Raw genomic sequence first — 21759 nt, forward strand, 5'->3', positions numbered from 1 at the left:
CTTTCTGTGGGTTTGTTTTGCAGCAGCTCTGAACCATTGTACTAGAGATGAATGTGACATAATACTGATACAGCCTAATTGGAAATGTCACTGCTAATAGAAAAAATGGCGCCCGGTCTCTTATCATTAGTCATGTCTTCCACGACTGTCCGGCATCATTAATCACATCTGCAGAGGGAAGAAGCACATCAGTGAATTTAAATGCAACAAACTACGAACCAATGTTTAAAGGAGCTTTTAGTTAAAGTTTGACATTTTAGGAATAAAACTGCTTTAATCCAGTGCCTGTGAGACTGACCTCCTCACGTGGATGATGTATTAAGGTTACGTTAAAGGTTATTTTAAAAGTTTTTACTGGTAGATGTGAATTTTTAATTATGAATCAGATTAATTATGACCACATTTAATTAAATCTGTATTATCTCAGCATTATCTCTCCCAAGTGTAGACTGGAATAATTTATCTCTCATCTATTAAACATATTTCAATTTTAATATCTTGCACTTTGACAGTAGATTAGTGGGATTTAGTTGTGACCGCGCTCTATTAACACACACACACTCACTCACACACACACACACACACACACACACAGACTATTATATTAAAACACAACCCAGAAACATAATTAGGAAAAATGCTTATTTAATTGCAGGATAGCAAGCAACCAACAGAGGGCACTCTGACATTATTTCAGTCATATGCTCTTTTTTTTAATTAAGTATTTAACCTTGCATTTAGCAAATTATGTAGTGAATTATTACTTCCACTATTATTACCAAGAGGGGAATCTCTTGGTAATAATAACGGACGATTTGTGTGATGAATCTTATCTATTTGATTGTCAGCCTGACTGGAATACAATGATGAAGAGCAAACAACAAAGGCTCATGGTCCACAGAGCACGAAGCAATATGAAATGGAAAGATGAAAAGTAAGTTGTTTCAATCAGGTAATGTTATATGACGTGACTGCATATTCATCCATTTACAGCTCTTTTGAAGGTAGACAATGCTATAAGAGGGACTCAGATAATTTACTTTAATCAAAGCAGTAATACCATAAAATAAATACCTTCAATTATACATAAAGATCCTGCATTTGGAAATGTCTTTCATACCATATACATAAAAAATGAAATATAAACTGTACTCATTATGCAGAGTGTTTTATTACTTGTCTAATAATATGATATCATTAGTCATTATCAAAACATAGAGCAGTACTTCTCTGTGTGTGTGTGTGTGTGTGTGTGTGTGTGTGTGTGTGTGTGTGTGTGTGTGTGTGTGTGTGTGTGTGTGTGTGTGTGTGTGTGTGTGTGTGTGTGTGTGTGTGTGTGTGTGTGTGTGTGTGTGTGTGTGTGTGTGTGTGTAGGACAATGTACAACTAACTCATGCACTTAAACAAAGGGGATTAAAGCAACACTATGTAACTTTAACTTAGCAACAGCGCCCTCTACAGCCACAAGGGGTGATTACTTTTGTTGGGCTCCTTGTTCGAGTGGTTAAGTTGTTTTCATATCAGGAAAAAGTCTATCAGTGTGTTGACCCAGGGCCGGTCCTGGCAATGTTGGCACCCTAGGCGAGATTTCAAATTGGCGCCCCCCAACATACACACTCAAACTGTCATGCATCCACAATAACTTTTGGACTGTATACAAATGCACACACAGGCAGACAAAATTGTAAGCAATAAAACACAATAAAAATATATAACAAAAAATATAAGAGTCTGAAATCAGCTGTACTGATAGCATATCATGTCACGTCGACAAAAATAAACATTAATGATGTCCACAATCGGGGTGATTCTACCTCTAAATTGTTCTTTCTTCTCCTCCTCTACTTTGCGGTGCTTTCTGAATTGTGCACCTGATAATTTAATCTTTTTTTGATTCATCTTTGACTCTTACCGCAGTCTGTCACCGCAGCGTGTCTGTTCACACAGGGAGCCCATCCAGGAGGAGGTTTTAGATGCTGGCTTGCCTGTCCACGGAGCCACGGATGGTGACATCAGCAAATGTCCCTACTATGCTGCCTAAATAGGTTTTTATACTTCTCTTTGTATGCATCATGCTGCTATGAGGAACTGTTGTGAGGTTGTTGTTGTCAAGGTTTGTTTTTCTCTTTTTGTGCATCCAGCGGCGTCGAGTGGAACGGCATATGTCAGTCAACTCGCCATGGCCGACACTTTGGTTTTTAAACACTACTCTTGAACATGCTGGGCCTGATTCTGTGACTAGGGGTCAGCTTCTCACGTGAGATCGTACCTGTTCACCATAGTAACAGAGATAAGAGCAGATGTTCAAGGTGAGGAGTGGGAATGAAAGAGGAAACACTCCCTATTCCAAGTCAGTGAAGCATCAAACTCTTTTTCATGGTCACACATGAACAACGCATTGAGTTCAGGTGGGGGGTGGCGCTGCCGAAAAGCAGAACACAGATAACCTGTTTTTTGTTTACAACACATCGACGCCCTCACCACCAACAGCTGTCTCTGCATTTTTTGTCTCCGTCTTCTATGTGTAGCCTATGGCAACGCTTTTTCCATCCTGGGATATTTGTATTCTTGTTTTGTCAGTAGTTCGTCTGTTAATGTTAGAAATGAAATATTAATCCTGTGGAAGATCTCCTGCTGTGATCTCTCATCGCTCATTTGGACATTCTCTGGCCGGAGGAACTAACCTGGGACATTTGCTCCGGAGAATGTCCGGAGTTTAGTGCATGTCTGAAAGCAGCTAATGTGATAGCTTATATACCTTCAACTAACTAAAGAAATTAAACAAATTTGGAGGATTTTGAAATTGATTGTTCCATCATCTGTTGCTTTAAATGAGGAAATATATTCCTGTGGATCAAAGAGTCTAATTTCTCCCTCACAAATGATGCACCTTCAGTTCCCAGGATTAAGTGTGTCAGGTTTCCCGCTCCTGTGTGTGCGTGTGTGTGTGTGTGTGTGTGTGTGTGTGTGTGTGTGTGCGTGTGTGTTGGCTCTCCTCCCAGCTCCGGGTTGCATCATTCCTGGGAACTTTGCTCCAATGAGGGAGTTGCTCTGTGCTTTGAGGAGAGAGAGAGGGTGAGAGAGAGGGAGGGAGGGAGAGAGAGGGGGAGAGACAGAGAGGGAGAGAGCAGGGTGCAGCGTTGCCACCAACAGGACTGGATTCAAAAAATATAAATATTAATCCAGATCAAAAGAGCAAAGCAGGAGGACAAACACTGGGTTTCTCTCTTTGTACCTTCGGACACACGGATCCTCCACGCTGCTGCTGCCTTTCAGGGACAGTTTGAGGAGAGAAGAGGACAAACGTGTCCCCGCTGAGGACGGGACCTCTGAGGCTCAGCGACAACAATGCACCGCGTCCCCACCGGGAGACCACGGCTGGATCGCACACACACAGACAGACACACACACAGACAGACAAACACACGTGTGATCGATCGTGGCGTCTTCTCCGTGTTGACTTGTTGAGACAAGTGTCTGTTAGAGTCCGAGACGCGATGCCTGCGCGGAGGAACAGGTACAACCTGGTGGACGATGTGGCGGACTCCAGGCTTCCGCTGCACAACGAGGAGGCGTACCAACACGGGATCTCCTTCCAAGCCAAGGTGAGGCGAGCCTGCACTGTTTGATCTGTGTGTGTGTGTGTGTGTGTTGTGCACGTTTGTGATGTATTGTGTTGCAGCGCAGCAGCAGGTGCACTGGTCGCCCTCAGGCTCCAGATTCATCATGAAGTTTGAACGCATGTGCTGCAGCTCGGGGCTTTAGTTTATTGGGCAAACAAAGAAAAAAAAATGCATGGGCAACATATGTGAGGTGACGTGACAACATGTGCATGATGCTGAGAAATGGACTGAGCTGAGTGTGTTTGTAGATTTTCTAAAGTTGTTGTGAGAAGAAGTTGGATGTTTGCACATTTCATCAACAAGGCAATTCAAAGGGCTTTGCAGGAAATGTGAAAAGGCAACTTGACAAATTGTAAAAAAAGCAAAAAAGAAGATATTTAAAGAAATGAAGAAAAAGTTAAAAGGCGTTAAATACAAACTAGATTAATACAAGAATACATGTAAGAGTGAACGTTAGTCAGATTTGCACTCCTCTGGGAGCCTGTTCTATAAACGTGGAGCATAAAGACTGAGCTGCCTCTCCATGTTTAGTTTGTAGTGACCACACTCTGCAGCTGCTGTTTACATTTCCTATTATAAATAGAAATTGGCCCTTTAATAATCTTTCCAATTCTTGTAGTAATGCATTGAAATGGAACCAGAGAAAGTCTAGCTTGTAGACTGTTGATCGATCATCAGAATATTTGCAGATTAATTTCCTGCCACAGGATTTATAGTTACAGCTCAGATCTGCACACATCTGGCTCTAACTTTATCCTCTGGGCTGATTTTCACTGCTCACACTATAACTGAAGTGAGGTTAAAGTTCACTAACAAGGCGGCTTGCATCCTCCATCCTCATCCTTTCCTCAATACTTACTTGCTTTGTCTTATAAATCAATGGACCAAACTACTTCCTATACTTCATACTGAGAAGTATACAGCCACTCAAACACATATAACAAGTTTCACATAAAGACACAACTTACAAATTGCTTATTGATAAGACTTTGCTTGTTTCACATTGATCAGCACTGGTTACCATATTTCAAGATTACAGTTTAGTTTGTTCAGTTTGTCTGACTGTTGTGTTCGTAGGGCGATTAGGCCAATATTTATATATTCATATTCAATATCGATTATACGCACAATAAATAAACAATTCCTTTGATGAACCTTGAACAGCAAAACATCTGAGGTTAATCAATGATGTGTTATACCTCCTCACTGTGTTTACATCTTGCATACGCTATATATTGATACATTTTTGTTATATAACTATTGAGGAAAATTACATTGTGATAATTATTTATTGTTTAATTGCATGTTTGACATGTTAAATTGGGATTCAGGGAATAATAATTGACATTTAAATGATCTACATGGACATTTAAACTGTATAGAGTGAGCATCAACTCGTGTTGTAGACAGCTATTTCCTCTTCAAATAAAAACCTTTGTGAATGATCCTTAATTTGGCTGTAACCTCATTATCTCTTTGACAGGGAGCATCTGTTTATGTAGTGGATCTTTTAGCAATTTAAGCTTAAGTGTGTGTGTCATTTAATTGATGATATCCCTGAGTTTGTCAAGTGTGATGATGCAGGGATAATCGCTCAGCCGCTGTGTTTCTGATTGTTTTCCACAGTACGTGGGAAGCCTCGACGTGCCCAGGCCCAACAGTCGGATGGAAATTGTGGCGGCTATGAGGAGAATCAGGGTGAGATGAAAACACACGCACAACACACACACACAAACACACACAAACACACACACAATGATTGCTCCATGATGAAAAACTACATTTACAATAACACAAAAAGTGCAGTGCTGTCAGGTAAAACAGATCAGCACTGTTGACGTGGGAACGGGATGCACAGATGAATTTTGCAGAAAGGAAAAAAAACAATAAGAGAGAGGTGGATTGTGGGTCTTCCTTAATTAAAGAGGACTCTGCCCTTTTCTTAATGTGTTAGTAAGAGGTGAAGGACCCAGTGTGTATCTTTGCTTTCGCTGCCTTTTGATAAAACTCTGTTGACCTGATACTTTATTCGAATTGATTTGCACCCACCAGCTTCAGTTTTCTCACTTTCACTCTGGTGTCATATCATAGTTAGCAGCCCCCCACCTCCCCACACGCACATATAAAGCTGTGTCAGTGGTACCTCCATGGGTGTGATTATTTTTCCCATGCACCGTCCCAGCAGACCAGTGTTTTCCTGCAGAAGCGAGGACACGCAGTCGTATCGCACAGCGGGGTTGGTTCTGTAATCTGAAGAGGGACTCACAGGAGGAGCTCGGCTCACACACACGACAAGGCTCTTATCTCCGGCTGAGGAGAGAAATGTGTGATTTTTTTTTGAGCCACTAAAAAGCCATAATATGCATTTATCCTCCTGAAACATGCATGAGTTCCGGCGTGCTAAATTCAGACCTTTTTAGGGGGGGGGGAAATCTTGCACTTAGGACTCCTACTCCTGTTTTGGCTGGTGCAGCGTGAAACACTGAGTGTGTGTAGGTGGCTGCTTTGTTGCTTTAACAGTTACACTGTGTGCATTTCAAATCAGAGGAACCCCCAGATCCTTCAGGCAAACTAAACCCCATCTTTAGAAAGTTTATAGAGCGGAGCTGGACTGTGTGTGTGTGTTTCCGGGTGAATGGGCAGATAGTGATCCCCAAACTGACAAATCAATAAGGTTGTAAACTTGAGTGTCGGGGTGATATCACTGCAGGCTGAGGTTGGGCGTGACAAACCGGAGCAGGTAGAGACAGGCAAGGAAGATGCTTTTAATTACTACAATGTAAAACATAATTTCTTTTTACCAGCAGCTACACATGTATACGACGTACACAGGGCTCATCGATGCGTCTTGGACATGCCGTGTTGTCGGGATTGTGTATCTCCGTGAATAAAGTTCCCCGGAGGTCCAAAGAAAGCTCTGGATTAATAATGAATGAGTGAGTGTATTAACGTCGTAGCTCTCAGCCTATATATAGAACATGTATAGAACATCTTTATTTTTAAAAGACTAATGCAGCTTTATAGAGTCCCCAGTGGCATATATGTAAGGAAACATGGATCTATAAAAAAAACTAGCCCTGATTTATTAATTTGTCGGGACTTTCATGTAATCTGTGCGGACAGTGACTAGAGAGAAGTTCCTATTTATAGCCCTCTGTTATTACACTGACCGGTGGATGACTCGGGCTCGGGTTTGTTGTCGTGTCGAGTCATTTCGCAGCTGGAGCTTTACATCAAAGAGTGTCTTCCTTTTGTGAAATGCTGAGCACTGTGGGCGATGCAAAAATTGCAAATACTTCCACGATTTTCTTAAGTGACTTCCATTGACTACATTCGGTTACAGCTACTTTTCTTTGAATGACCTCAGCATGACTTCCTGGTTTAAAGGACTTAACTTCATTCAACCGCTATGGAAATATGCTTATCTGTATTCTTGGTGAGGGTTAAAGCCCTGTGAAACATTGTCAACCTGTCCAGGGTCTATCGTCTTTCACTCAATGTTTTGATTGGTCACTCACAACCCTTATTGGATAAGTTGGATGGATTGGATGGATGGATGGATGGATGAATGGATGGATGGATTTTAGGTGAGAAGACTGATCTACGCTCAGGTCTGGACGGGCGACATGATCGGCTCCCCTAAAGTGAAGCCAAAGTGCCTTCATCGCCACCTTGTGTCTGGCTGCAGTACAAGTCATAAACCCTGCCTCCTCCATGTTAGTTTGTAATAAAATAGTTTCTATTATTTAAGGTATTTCTTATCACTCTGGTATATGTTCAAGTAGAAATTTCAGTTATTTGATGCTATAAAACATTACGAAACGTCATGATTGACAGCTGAAAGTGACTAATGATTGGACAAGAGTGTATATGGAGTTAGCTACTGTGATTCCTTTACCCTGATTGCTACTGCGAAAATGTTCAAGATAGCAGTGTTTGATGCTTTGGCTTCATTTCCGGGAGGAGGGAGTGGGAATTGGAGGAAGTGGAGACCTTTCATCCCTCATTATACAGTCCACGGTGATACCTAACAGCAGTTGGTATTAGCACTAAGTTAGTCCATACCAAACCAAGTAAAGCTGTAATTGTCTTAATGTAGCCTCATTAAGCATCAAGAAGTGTTTCTTCTTTTAAAAGTTACATGGTCTTGTTTTTCAGACATAAAGAATTACTAGTGTACTCGCTTTTTGTGCAGCCCCCGGTTTCATACACATGGGAAGGTAAAGATTGTATTTTTGTGCCAATGTTTTGTGTGAACTCCTCTCACACTGTGCCACACTGTGCGGATGCAAACACATGAACGTTTTAAAGGGCAGCAGTGCATGTTTGAGACTGGCTGTTAAGTCAAATGTAATTAGCTCTGTGCAGAAGAATATTGGCCGGCCCTCCTGAATATCCCCATCTCACCGAAGCAAAGGCCCTCGTCTTTAAATTAAAAGCGCAGCTCTTTAGCCGAGGGATTGCGCGGAGGAGACTCTGCGGAGTTGAGTGTGATTAAAGAGAGTGACGATGGCAGCGGCGAGAACGGCTGCGGTGGGAGGAAGTCCTTGAATCAGGGAAGGGGTTGCTCGGTGGCTGGCAGAGCCGCAGTCATTTCATCTCCCTCGACTAATCTCTTTAGTCTCAGTGGATGTGAGAGAACAGGAGCAAACATCTGAGGAGAACCGGAGGGAGAGCGGGCGACGCGGCCTGATCGTCTCTGACTAAACTGTAAATTTGGGTTTGACAGAGCGGAGGAGCTGTGCTAGTTTAGTCCTCAGCCGTCTTTACACACACATACACACACATTCTCACACACACATACACACACATTCTCTCACACACACACACACACACACACACACATTCCCACAGCGAGAAAGTGAAAAGACACAAATTTTGTATCCTGTGGATCTTTTCAGAGTAGTTTTTTGTTAAACCTTCCCCCCCCCCCATTATGGCTGACTGGTCCTACTGTGTTGGTTTATAAGAATTTGTTTCATTCAGTTTGACCAGTGGCATAGAAACCACCCCAGGGGCGTGCAAGTGCATTCACACGTGTGTTTTTTATGTATGGCGGTGAATGGGTGTGGGCCTGAGCTGAAGCAGCCCATAATAACGAGAGCCCTTGCATTTTAACAACGTCCTCATTCGTTTAACGGGGGCTGAAGGACAAAGGCCGGTGTTGCTGCGTCCACATGGAGAGACTCCTTGTTGTCGTCCACTTCCCACTGCCTCAGAAAGAGACGTGACTATGCGCTGGAGTTTTTTTGAGACACAAAACATTTACGGGACGCCTCTGCCTCTCTGCAGAAGAAAACAACTTTGAGGGCGCTCTCTCTTCCTCACCTCTCGTCTATGTTTCTATCACCCCCTCCCTCTTACTCCCTGATGTCTAACCCCTCCGTCTCCTTCTCCATCCACCGCTGTTTTCTTTCCATCCCGTCACTCTCCTCCTACCAAAATAGACCATCTCGATTTAGCTCCTCTCTGGCTATCTACTCAGTGCTGACAGGAATAGAGGCTGAGGGCAGGCTGCGCATGCTTCCCTTTGAATTTTGATCGGCTCTAATGGGATTTTAAGCCTCCCTCTCATGTCCGTCAGGATGCAGCCTCCTCCTTCAGACCGCCAAGAGGCTCCCTGGATATTACATGGCTCCCCTCCCTCTGCCTTTGTTCCCCGGCTGTCTGGAACATTTCGTGAATCTCTTGTTTTGCCGTGCGTGCGAGAAGGGCAAACTTTGTCTGTGAGGAGCGAACCTTGTTTTTTAACTGTCATTTCAGTGTGGGTCCACTGAGCCTGTGTCAGTCGTCTGAGAGCTCACCGGAACTGTCAAGACTCAGTCAGGAGCAGATGTTTGGCTGCTGAGAGGGAAGTAGAGGGACCTGGACCTGTCAGAGAGGCCAGCAGACAATTTCACTTTCTGAGTTTGTGTGTTTTTGAGTAGCTATGCTTCCGAATCTACCCAAACTGTGAAAGAAAATATTTTTATGCCTCCAAAGCTGGTCACAGTGGACATAGGCATTGTGTTTTCGTGTTGTCCGTCAGTCCCATTCTTGTGAATGAGATATCTTAACAATGTCTCACGGAATTTCTTCAAAATTGGTACAAAGGTTCACTGAGACTTAAGAAGGAAATTATTGGAATTTATCAGTCGGAGGTCAAAGTCACAGGAGCCTTATGTTCTTGTGATAAGTATCAGTAAACGCATTCAGAATTTCATTACATCTGGCACAAACATACACTTGACTCAAGGAAGACCTGATTAGAATTTGGAGGTCAGAGGTCAAGGTCATTTGACCTAATAAAACCCTTATTTGCCTCATAAACGTGTTCTCTTAAGAACGCCTCGAGAGAATGCTTTTAAATTTGGCACAAATGTTCACCTTGACTCAATTCGATTTGGGTGGTCAAAGATCACAGTGGCCTAACAAAACATGTTTTGGTCACTTGAACATAGCTCAAATCTTCCTTCACATTTTGACCGATTGTCACTCAGACTCAAAGATTCACTGAAAATGCACTGGTGGCTGTAATTCTAGATAAGGTTTTGAGAAGCAAGTAACATAATAGTAAGTAAAGTAAGTTAATGCTGGCACAAAAATCTTTGCATTATATCTTACAGTTATGGTCTAGGCTCGAGGATTCTGTTAACACAACCCATGAGATGATTACCAATGCCTCAAGCACGATTAAGGCCTCACTAGTGTTGGAAATGATTAGGCTTCATTATTAACCATCTTCATGCTCCTGTGGTCAAATGTCACTCATTCATACAGCACTGTAGCACCGGTCAACTTATTTGGCAACAGCCAAAATAAACCACCAGAGAAAATGTCCTTATTTCACTTCCCTCTATTCTTTTCCCTGGTTTTTAACTTAATTCTCGTTGTTCAGATATTATGCTCAGCCTGGCCCAATAGGAAAATGTGTATTTTATATTATAAACAATGCAGAAAAGATGTGCATTCATGTTTTTACATAAAATGTTGTGTTTTTTCCAAATTCAAGCTATTCTATAGATTTGTTTATATTTTTGTTTTTGTTATTTATAGTTTCTTGTATTTATGGTAAAACTGTAAAATATCAAGCCTCAGTCTTAACAGCTTTATTACAACATTCTAGGAACAATCTTTTATTAACAAACATATATTGGCCGATAACCCTAACCCGTTTTCACACACACCCACAGACACAGATTAGTTACATTATGACCATGCATAATGCACAGATTAGGCATTTTGCTCTCATCCTTAACCAAAGTTAGATTAAACACAGATGCTGATTAAACAACACTACTCTGCTTCACTGATCAGGGGTCAGAACCGAACACAAACAGTTTCTAAATATCCGGGAATCAGATCTACAACAATTGCACACCCCGCATGTCCCAGAAAACCAGGAGAGAAATGAGAACACAGCTTAACTCCGGGGGGGGTTAGATATCTGTAGCAAAGTGGGGGCGGTTGGTCGGCGTTGTTCTGTATGAATGTGGGATATGCTGTATTTAGGGAGACATGACACATACATAATGAGGGGCACTGTTTTCACTTTGTATTCATGCTAGCTTAATGGCAGATGCACAAGTGCATAGTGCGTGACCTATATGTGTACTGGATTAGACGTGATCTCAGCTTTGAAAGAGTGGAGTTTCCCTTTGTTTACCCAGGCCCCCAGAGAACGGGGGTCCCATTACTTCTGATTAACAGTTATCTCAATACCAGTCGCAAACCACTATGATCAACAAAGTACACTTCTGCCTGATCTGCTCTGATAAGGCTCAGTCAAACTGGAAAGTGGCACATGAAATTCAATCCGAATCCATTTGCAAAGTATATATTTTTTAAACTTGGTGACAAGAACATAATAGGGCTAGTGAATAAGAATAGTTACACCTGCCTCCTTGTCTTTTCTGTTACGGGCAGCAGCTGAAAAAAAAGGCCTACATCCCTGTGAAACTCAATTATAGCCGCTGGATCCTGATTTTGCAGTTGGATCTGCACCAAATTGCAGAAACTCATTTCTGACCCTAAAAATGCCAAATAATTTTTCATCAAGACCCATTTTTACGTATTAGTTTACTGACAACAGTCTCATGTGCTTATAGACTCTAACATTTATACATTTTATAGGTCATTGCAATCTGAATATTTATTTTGATCACACCCTCAATCAGAATCAGAATCAGAAATACTTTATTGATCCCGGGGGGGGAAATTGTGTTTGTTCCAATTGCTCCATGCGGGATTAGAAATATAAGCTTATAAGATATACAAAATATATAAAATAAAATTAGAAATATATACATTATGAGGGTTGAATGAATAAGTTAATTTACTGTATCTTTTTATTAATTTTATTTTGCTGTAAATCCTGCTTTGTCCGCTTCCTGCCCTTTTCCCCCACTGGTGCTTGTGTTGTGGATAAATACACTGTGGCAGCAGGTCTTTGCTCACATGGGTGGACTGACAGGTGGTGAGTGGTCCCTACTTCCACTACCAGCATCGTGTGGCACGCTCGGACACACACACACACACACACACACACACACACACACACACACACACACACACACACACACACACACACACACACACACACACACACACACACACACACACACACACACACACACACACACACACACACACACACACACACACACACACACACACACACACACACACACACACACACACACACACACACACACACACACACACACACACACACACACACACACACACACACACACACACACACACACACACACACACACACACACACACACACACACACACACACACACACACACACACACACACACACACAGACAGGCTTCTGCTTTCATCATCTGCCCGGGGGCTGAGCCAGGTCTCTTCTGCTCCACAATTAGTCAAGTCTTGTATGCTCTGACCCCCCTGCCCCCCCCCAACCCTGCCCCCGACACTCGCCCCGAACAATCCCCATCCAAAGAAGAAGACGTTTTCTAAAGCCACGAACTCGATCCTGCTGCAGAGCCTGAAGGCACATTTTCTGCCTGCACGTTCCTTGACAGACACTGTCTGCAGCCCCAGCAAGCAAAGTCAGCCTGGCTGTGGCTTTTTGATTTGCTGCATCCATTGGATAAAATGAAAAGAGACCGAGTGTGGTTTGTAGTCGGGCTTCACTTTTGATCAAAACTTAATCAAAACGTCAAGATGGCCCGGTGCAATATTCAAATTCCAGGTGCTGCAAGAAAGTCAGATAGGTTCTTAAAATTCAAATGGATGACGGTTCGCATTTTCAACCTGTATAGAGGCAGAGTAATTTTGACTCTGTATTTCGGGCCTTTGCAATATGTCAGTCAGCCCAAGTTTAAGGTTCAGTTTTAGCACAAACTCAAACACAGAAACTCAGGACCAGTCATAACATTCTGCCTGCTGCAAAGCCTCCTGCAGCTAATCTCAAGTACAAACACAACTAAAGTCAACAGACCGGGGATTGAATACGCGTTGGGTGGGTACTGTGTGTGTGTGTGTGTGTGTGGGCCTGGGCATGAACCTGCACCTGTATATCTCTGGTCATGTGACCTCATTTGCATTGGGCAGCTCTTTTGTCCTTGTGCCTGCACAGATTACTACATGTGAGCTGTGTTGGTTAAATAGTCCTGTGCATTGTAAGAATAATAGGGACACATTACTGTTTGGTGGTCCAGATAATTGGAACTGAATTGTCATTAAGCTAAGTCTCCTCCTGCTCTGACTGTGTACTTTCGTAAAATTTCCAAGTAATACAATAGGTTTCTAGATCAGTTTATTGGATTCATCTGGATTTGCCTGTTAAATTCAGTATAGTTGCTTATTTTCTCCTAGACAGTGACTCTAGAAAAGACAATGTCGGTCTGTTTCAGGCACCACCTTAAATATGTCAACGGCTATATGATGGATAACTGTGTAACCGAGAACTTTAGATCAAACAGTCATGGTCTCCAGAGGTAGAATCTTAATAGCTTCGATGATCACATGATTTGTTTTTTCTTCTCTCCTGGTACAGTGAGGTTGGCATTTCTAGTTTTGAGGGAAACATCGTTAACATTTTTGGATGGATTCCCATGACATATCATATGGTACAAAGACTCACATTCTCCTTTAGCAAGTTTGTCCTGCACGTTGGTCATTTAGAACTTGGCAACATTTTCATCAACCCACTACTTGACTTGACTTGCAAAACTGATGACATTACACCCATCAGCCTTTTGCAGAGTGTCGTGCCTCTCCTCTCCAGGGCAACCGGCTCCACCGCAGAAATGTGTCTTTCTCAACTCCTCTCCGTGTTTGGGAAGCTCTCTAAGTGAAGCGTGGTGCAGACAGAGACTTGGGCTGTTCATTTCCTCATTAATAAACTGTGTCATTACATGCATAGCTAAACTGAGAAGCTGCACCATTTCACTTTCTCTTAAACTGGTTTTCAAGAAAAGGAAAGGACACAAGTATCAAATTTCAAGTTCACACAAATTAAACTCTGCCTTTTCCCTCATTCCCACTATTACCTAAAATAAACATGTCAGGTTTGTAAGATGTGCCGCTCGGCCCGGGAGGGTTCCTCCTTAGCATGAGTAGGCAGATAAACTGGGCCTATTGTCGTACGGTGTCGTTTGTTGGATAATGATTGAGGAAAGAGCTGCAGGCTTCTGAGCTGGCAGATAGGCTGCCCTACTTCTAAATGTGATTTGGAGTTGTGTGTGTGTGTGTATATATGTCTGTGTGTGTGCACAGTCATCTCAATCCTCTCATCTTGTTCCAGCGTGCTACATAGAAAGCCTCAAGGTCTCGTTCTCCCGCTCGCATCGTTCAACCTCCCCACATTCGGATTCGCTTTTTGTCTTACTACCTTGATCTCTCATTCAGTGAAGAGCCACATTTACTCTTAGCTCTTCTTCTCTTGTCTCAGGTCTATGCCGGTTTTAACACCCAAGAAGCAGTTGCGTTGAAATGTTTTGATGTTTAAGTGTGACTGACATCCCGGTGCAACACCTCCATTACCTGCATCAGACGTTTGTTGCTGCAACATCTTCCTATTGACTATTTAGATCCGTGCTCTTCCTGTGTTCCAAACATAGAGGCAGCAGAAACACGGACTATTCAATCTGATGCTGCCCCTAGACCCAGACGGTGACATAGATTGACAGCAGTCTGTCTGAATTGTCAGCCGGAGTCATACATGCTGGTTGCCGTCCTGCAGCTTTTTTTAGGATTTGGAATTACACTTACGAGATTTTAAACTCAACTGACTGACTCACCAAAAACAGAGACCCCATGTTATACAATTCTGTGTAATTCTCTCTAAATGCTGAGCTACATTGCAGAGCACAGTCGACCAGATATCAACTGTCAAATCAAATACATGCACGTCTGTAGAACCGTGTATAAAATGCATCGCCTGAATAAAAAAGGTACAAGGGGGTAATTTATAAATAAAGTTACATATAAGGAAGGTTATTTATGTTCATGTGTGTTCTTGCTGACTTAGTTCAGAACACCATCAATACCACTTTCATGATTGTGTCTTTAATTTTCAGATGCAGCTAGCAGCCTGTTATTATCTTAGCACACAGTGAGGGAAAATAGCCCATTTACTCATTAACACAGGGTAGTATAGCTTAATATATACAGTGTGTTCAAACAATACACTGTGATTTACTGGGGGGATATGACTATTCCCTGGCCAGGAGCAGTAACTTATTATTACTTTGATGTTGCTAAGCAACTATCTGAGACTCCAGGAAACAACTGTGCTGGGGAAAGAATTAGTCCGACACATAAACACCCTGTTTAAAGAGCAGTTTTATGGCCATAGGGTTAATAACTATTTAAGTAACACAGTCTTGTTTGTTTTTATGATTTGTTTGATTTATATTTTTTAATATATTTCAAAATATGTTGCTTCTGTAAGAAACAGTTCATATAGTAAATACTCTCTGGGTTCACTGTTGATTTCCATCGCAGCTTATATTTACCTTTTGCTCTTCTGTCTTATCACTAAAACTAATTGTAGTTATAGATATTAGTTATAATCTACTGTTTATAACATGATGTGTGGTTCTTGGATGTCAGGACACAACAATCGATCTTTGTTTTACCCGAATGGATAAATGATGTGAACAAACTACTACTTTTCATTCTGAGGACTTCACACTGCTTCAATACTGCTGTCCACACAGCAACTAGCATCATAATATCTTCTCTGCTGTCGAACTGACAGGGCTAATGGGACTGTCACTCAGATTTAACAGAGGACCATGTCCCTGCCTGTTAAACTCTGTCCGTCAGTGTCCATCATTCAGACAGCAACAGGTTCTTAATATAGATGGATATAATCAAATCAAATCAAAGCCATCTTCTCACTCAAACAGACACAGAACTGGGTTTTCATGCTGTGTGAGTATAGTTTATATAACACTCTGCTCTGCAGGGAAAGTTTGAGAAACTGTTTTGCTGCTTGCATTGTTATCTCCTCTTGCATCAACCCATCAGGGCAGAAAAACTGAATGGATAATGAGGGGGGAGACGGCTCATAAGCCGTCTAATCATATGCACTGGAGGCATTAGCATATTTTTAGAAGTCAATTTCTCAAACTTTGTAGTTTTGTCATGTTTTCTTCAGCTTCCTTTTGAACAATGTGATCCCAATTGAATTTTCGTGTTCTTCTTGATTTTGTCAGGATTGGTTTCGCAGTTTCTGTCAGTACGTGTCTTGGGGCTAAAACGAAGCCTGAGCCTCTCAGACGTCTTTCTTATTTGTATCTGTCATTGCCTCACCTTTTGCTTATGAGCTCACTAGTCCTCTATATAGAAGAGCCTATGTACTAAAGTAGGAGTTAGTGAATGAGTTCGGACCCTAGCTCCATTATCTCAGCTAAAAGTGACTGACCTTCACTCACAACCGTTGGCCACCCTTACAGTGGACTGTGGTTCTGGGACAAATAAATTGTTGTCATCAAACTCCGGTCCCCTATGGATGCTGTTACACCGGCCAATCGCATAAACAATGAAGGTCACATCAACACCCATCCAAAGAAATATCCTGAATATCCTTCACACACTTTGACCGCTAGTCTTCAACACTCGCTGACACAAAGTTATAACATCTTTACAATTTAATGGATGTGCACAAACTCATAGCATTAGAGACAACGGTCAGGAGAACACCAAAGTCTTTAGGATGCATCACCTGGTGACCATGATTTGGTGCCAGTCCAACTCTTGATGATGGTTGAGGAAAGGTCAGGATAACGCCAGAGGATCATATGTAGAGTTTTGAGCAAAAAGTCTCATCTATTGATTGCTATGAATTTTGGTACAGATATTCTCCACTGGATGAATTGTAACATATCAGGTGATCCCAAAACTCTTCGTCTTGTGCCCCCATTCTGTCAAAGTTTAATTTGTGAATGCAAAACTACCCGCATTCCCATAAGCCCCGGCTTTACTTTGTAATGCTGATTTGCATTCAGCTCAAAGCACTGCTTTGCCTCACAGAGCTGCTAAGTGTGCATGTAGACCGGTCTTGTTTATGGACAATATCACAAAAGTACAGCCGCGATCATCTCTGTTATCACACTGCAAACTGAACACTGCTTATCTCCAGAGCAGCCTTTGCTTCTGCACAAATGACAGCCATTATTGTTTGAGCCACTTGATTCCATTTAATCGGCTGTGGTGTATTCGCTGGTCTGAAAACACATAATAAGCTACTTGATCAGTTGAATTGAATGAATGCAAATGGGATCCAAACCACTTGATACGGTGCAGATGTAGATATTCATTTGATGGTGTCATGCTTGACGAATTTAGAATAAACGTGCAGGCGGCAGTCAGCATCAATCAGTGTCATGTGGTGGCACAATTTGCCCAACGTTGACACGGCGGGTTGGAGCTGTCTCAGCCCCTTAAGACACAGGTTTAAGCTACTCATCATTGAGCTTTATGAAAGCTCCCACACGCTCCTAAAGCCTGTTCCGAGGGGCTTTTTGGGACATGTTTGCATGTAAAGCACAGATGGCGCCCCTGATTCACACCCCGTGTTTACCAAAGCAGGGTTAGCGCGAGGCCAAGCGTTTGGCCTAAAACTTGATATTGTGTCAATAAAAGATGTGTCACCTACATAATTATTATTGCTTTTGTGTTTTCCTGGTTTCGTTCCATCGTGTCCCTCTGTTCCACTGGTTGTTGGCTCCCCAGTGATCTGTCTGTTCACATCAGTGCTTCCTGATGGCGGAAGTGTAGAGCTACCGTTTGGCAACAGAAAGACCTTGCAAATATTTCCAGGTTAATTAAATGCAGAAACCAGTCCTAACAGATTCTATGTTATCATTAATCTCTTTTTTGCCCTGGAAGAATTAAATGATTAATTATCTCCAACCAGGAGGTTTTTGTTTTTGTCTGCATTATTTTATCATTTAGCAGGATTACAGAAACTGCACGACCAATGTTCTTAAAACTGTGTGAAGGGGTGGGGCATGTCCCAAGGAAGAAGCCATTACCATTTTGATGTGGATCCAGGTTTTTTTTTTTTATCTGGATGAAATAAATCTAGCATATTTAGGATCTATTGAATTTCAATGTGGTTTCATAAGAGGACCGTTGGGCCTCGGTGGCGGTATGTGCTCTCTTATCTAGTTATTCTAGTGAAATATCTTGTCTGTTTCTGTTTAACTAATCGACCACATGAGGAAAAATGTATTCATTAGTCTGCTGATTATATTATTAACTAATTGAGTCTAAGCTGACATCTTCAAATGTCTTTTTTTGTCTGAACAACTAAATAAAATGATAAATTTAATTGAAAATTGAGTATTTGATTTAAAAAAAATTACTGAAACTATTTATACATTTCAACAATTAATTTTCTGTTGACTGACTCATCCCTTATATCCGATACTTGTTCTAGCTCCAGAACAGTGTGGAAGCTTTCTTTATTAATGACAATGATTCAAACTCTCCTCTGCTCTCAACTCACAGAGTTTCAGACTTACAGATCTTCATGTTGACTCTCGCAGTAGCAGGATAAACATATATTACATGGGTGTAGATCAATGATGGTTGACCCCCCCCCACCCCTGCACTGGCTGCTAAGAAGATTTTTAGGCCAGTGAACTGACAGCGTTTGTCCCAGTAATCCTATTACTCTAGCTGCTTCCTTGCCAGACTGCTGCATCGGACAGAGCCACAATCATCATCATCATCATTATCATCATCACTGCGGTCACTATGCTAAACTTAGCCCATCATCCCACCAGCCCACCAGCCAGTCCACATTAATAAACAGATTGCCTTCAGTTTTGGCTGAACTGTGGGAAATGTGCATCTGTCTACTCTTGAAACACATAACCAAGACCCAAAAGACGTCTTTACTGGAATCTAAACTCAGTCTAGGCTGAATTAATCCTGATTGATAGCCAGGCAGCCTAACTTGTTGAGCCGGTGAAGCATTTATGAATAATGTGCAACTGTTTCCAAGCTGGAGAAAGACGGAGCATGAGTCCCTGTTGCTAATTACAGCTTGAAGGTCACATTAACCATGAATATCCTGGTTTTGAGAAGCAGAAATAATAATTACTATTAGAGGGCTGACATTAATCTACCAGTTATTTGCTTGTCAGTTCGTTGTTTCATCCATTAAGCCCCACCAAGGCCCAGCAGTGCCCCTCATGAAGCCGCATTTATATTTGTAATAAATAACAGTCCCCTAAACATTTTTTCCATCAAGATCCTTGAAAACCGCCCATTCTGGCAGTGTTATAGAAAGTGGACGACTTTTCTTTGCTTGTGGCTAGGATTACTTGATTATCAAATCAGGTTTCAAATCATTTTTTGTCTGTTGATTAACTGACAAATAATCAACCATTGTGATTTGTGTGAACAAACACTGTCACTTGTTAAAAAAATTGTATCATCAGACAAAGTTATCAACATAATCACACACACAGATTAGAAGTCAAAATCAGAGTTCAAAGACCATAAAACACAAGATCAGCACATGTGAGATTCGAGCAGTGACTCTGACTCTTACTATTTATAAAATGCTAAATTCATTCCACAAAAATCCTAAATCAATACTTGCAGATCAGTTTCTGTTAAATAAATTATTCAGCTGTGTCTGTTTATTGGCTGTTTGTACACGTCTTAAACTCACTGCTGATCATCAACCTCTTCATATAAAGGACTTCTTATCTTATCTTCTTCTGTACAGTGAAGCTGAAACATCCAAGTATAGAAACGATAAGGTGTAGGGAAGTGTTGAATGTGTTGAATTTGGACACATTTGATGCCAACATAGGAGGTGTCGTTGTTGTAAACAACTGGAATGTTCACGACAACACCATCAGTAACTGGTTCTCCATCACCAGTTCGGGGTTCAGAGTCAAGCTTTTAATAAACAGTGTTTGTGCAGCATCCTCAGGGATCTGTGGACCGAGTCTTGCAGACACGGCTCAGTTACTTCAGGTCACTTTTACCGTTTCAGAAAGAAACCTGCAACCAGCATCACCACAGGCCAAGAAGACAGCCCATTCCAAACAGGCAGCTTAAGAAAGGGCATTGAACTGGTCACTATCAAACCTGTGTAGTTCCTTTTGACACCAATCCAAATTCTTCTTTCACAGCCCTTCTTTCCACAACCACAACAACAATAATCTCATATATTGTTGCTCTTTTCTTTTCTTTCATTTCAGTAACTGTTACTTACGTGATTTGCATTTAAAGGAGACCCACCGCTCTCTGTTAAAGGAAGAACTTGGAGGAGGATTAAGCAAATGGATTCTTTGTTGTGAAGACTGCAGGTGTAGGTGAAGTCATGCTCTTGCCTCGTTTCTCTCCGGTAGTCAGGACACGCCTGATTTGTTCCTCTTTTTTAAAAACATGTTCAGGCCCATCTCGAGTTATTTTATGTGAAACGCAGATCAGATTAAAACTCGGTGTTACATCACCTTTATTGGATTTGGGTTTTTGTAAGTTATGAAATAATGGGAAATATCCTTCCGCCCCTTCAGTCTGATAGTGAACATGCTCAGGTTGTTCCTTTGTATTTCCTCCATGTCCCATGTGACTAACCCTGAGTAGCCACCGTCAGCGCTCAGGGACTGGCTGTCCTTTCCACTGCGCCTGTCAGCGAGTTACTCAGGCGTGGGTCCATTCTCACCGCAGAGGTGCAGAGTGCCTGCCTGGGCCCGCACACCGGCCGGGCTCAGCTGCTTCCTCTGAAAAAGCTGCTTCATGTGGGGTTGACTGACTCATCACGCATCCCGCTGTCACTGTTTTCATCGGTGGCAGGTTTTCTCCGCCTCAGACACTCAGTATTCACCTGGGCAACGGTTGATCGGTTCTCCCTGTCAGTCACTATCAACCCAGTCTGCGGTGTAAGAAGTGAAAGTCATTTCTGTAGAAAAGTCCGGGGAGCTGGTGCAGCGTCAGTGCCAGCTGCTTGTTCATCTGTCTAAGAAATTACTAAATAATAATAATAATGACAATAATACTTTATCTATACTGATTATCCTTTGAGGGTTGTGGGGCCAGCTGAAGACAATCCCACCCTGGACAGGTCGAATAATTACAACTTTAAAACAGGAGGGACTTCATTTAAAGAATGAACAAAGTGTATTGTCATGCACAATAAGATTGAAAATGATGTGATTTAAAGCCTATGTGGGACCTGGACCCCTCATGATGTCATCAAGGTTGAAAGAAGACATGGCTGCATAGTACAGGAAACCCTTCAGTGGTCTAGACACTGGTGATGAATGAAGGGATCTAGAGGATGTTGACGATCTGATGAGATGAGTGGACTGATGTTGACCAGGGCTCTGGATATAGAGACTGGAGATGACTGGGGAGGAGGAGGATGGTCACAGCGAATCATTGAAATGGCAGCTGATGAGGGACGAGGAGGAAAAGTTTGACAGCATCCACATGATTGGCTGATGGAGATCATGACAGTTGGGGATAAACGGGAAGCACGAAAGAGAATTGTGGATCTTGAAATCTTCCTGATTGAACTTACACTAAGCTTCACTGATATCTGTATCAAACATTCTAAGTCCTCAGCTTTACGTAATTCATTTCTTTGGTTAAAGGGTTAATGGTGTTTTCATCCGACACAGTATTCTTTATAATCTTT

At 42.0% G+C, this 21759-nt stretch overlaps 1 protein-coding gene across 1 annotated transcript in view; it reads left to right on the plus strand.

The window, feature by feature from the left end:
* The first annotated feature begins 3105 nt into the window (after window positions 1-3105).
* si:dkey-34e4.1 (carboxyl-terminal PDZ ligand of neuronal nitric oxide synthase protein) overlaps window positions 3106-21759 on the plus strand; it is a 54435-nt gene continuing 35781 nt past the window's right edge. Inside the window, exons 1-2 of the mRNA XM_061071011.1 lie at window positions 3106-3605; window positions 5250-5321. Of these exons, the coding sequence (XP_060926994.1) occupies window positions 3498-3605; window positions 5250-5321 (180 nt within the window). The 5' untranslated portion in view covers window positions 3106-3497. The remainder of the gene's footprint in view (window positions 3606-5249; window positions 5322-21759) is intronic.

This window comes from Limanda limanda, chromosome 1 (genome assembly GCF_963576545.1).
Source record: "Limanda limanda chromosome 1, fLimLim1.1, whole genome shotgun sequence".
In the NCBI taxonomy this organism is placed as follows: domain Eukaryota; kingdom Metazoa; phylum Chordata; class Actinopteri; order Pleuronectiformes; family Pleuronectidae; genus Limanda; species Limanda limanda.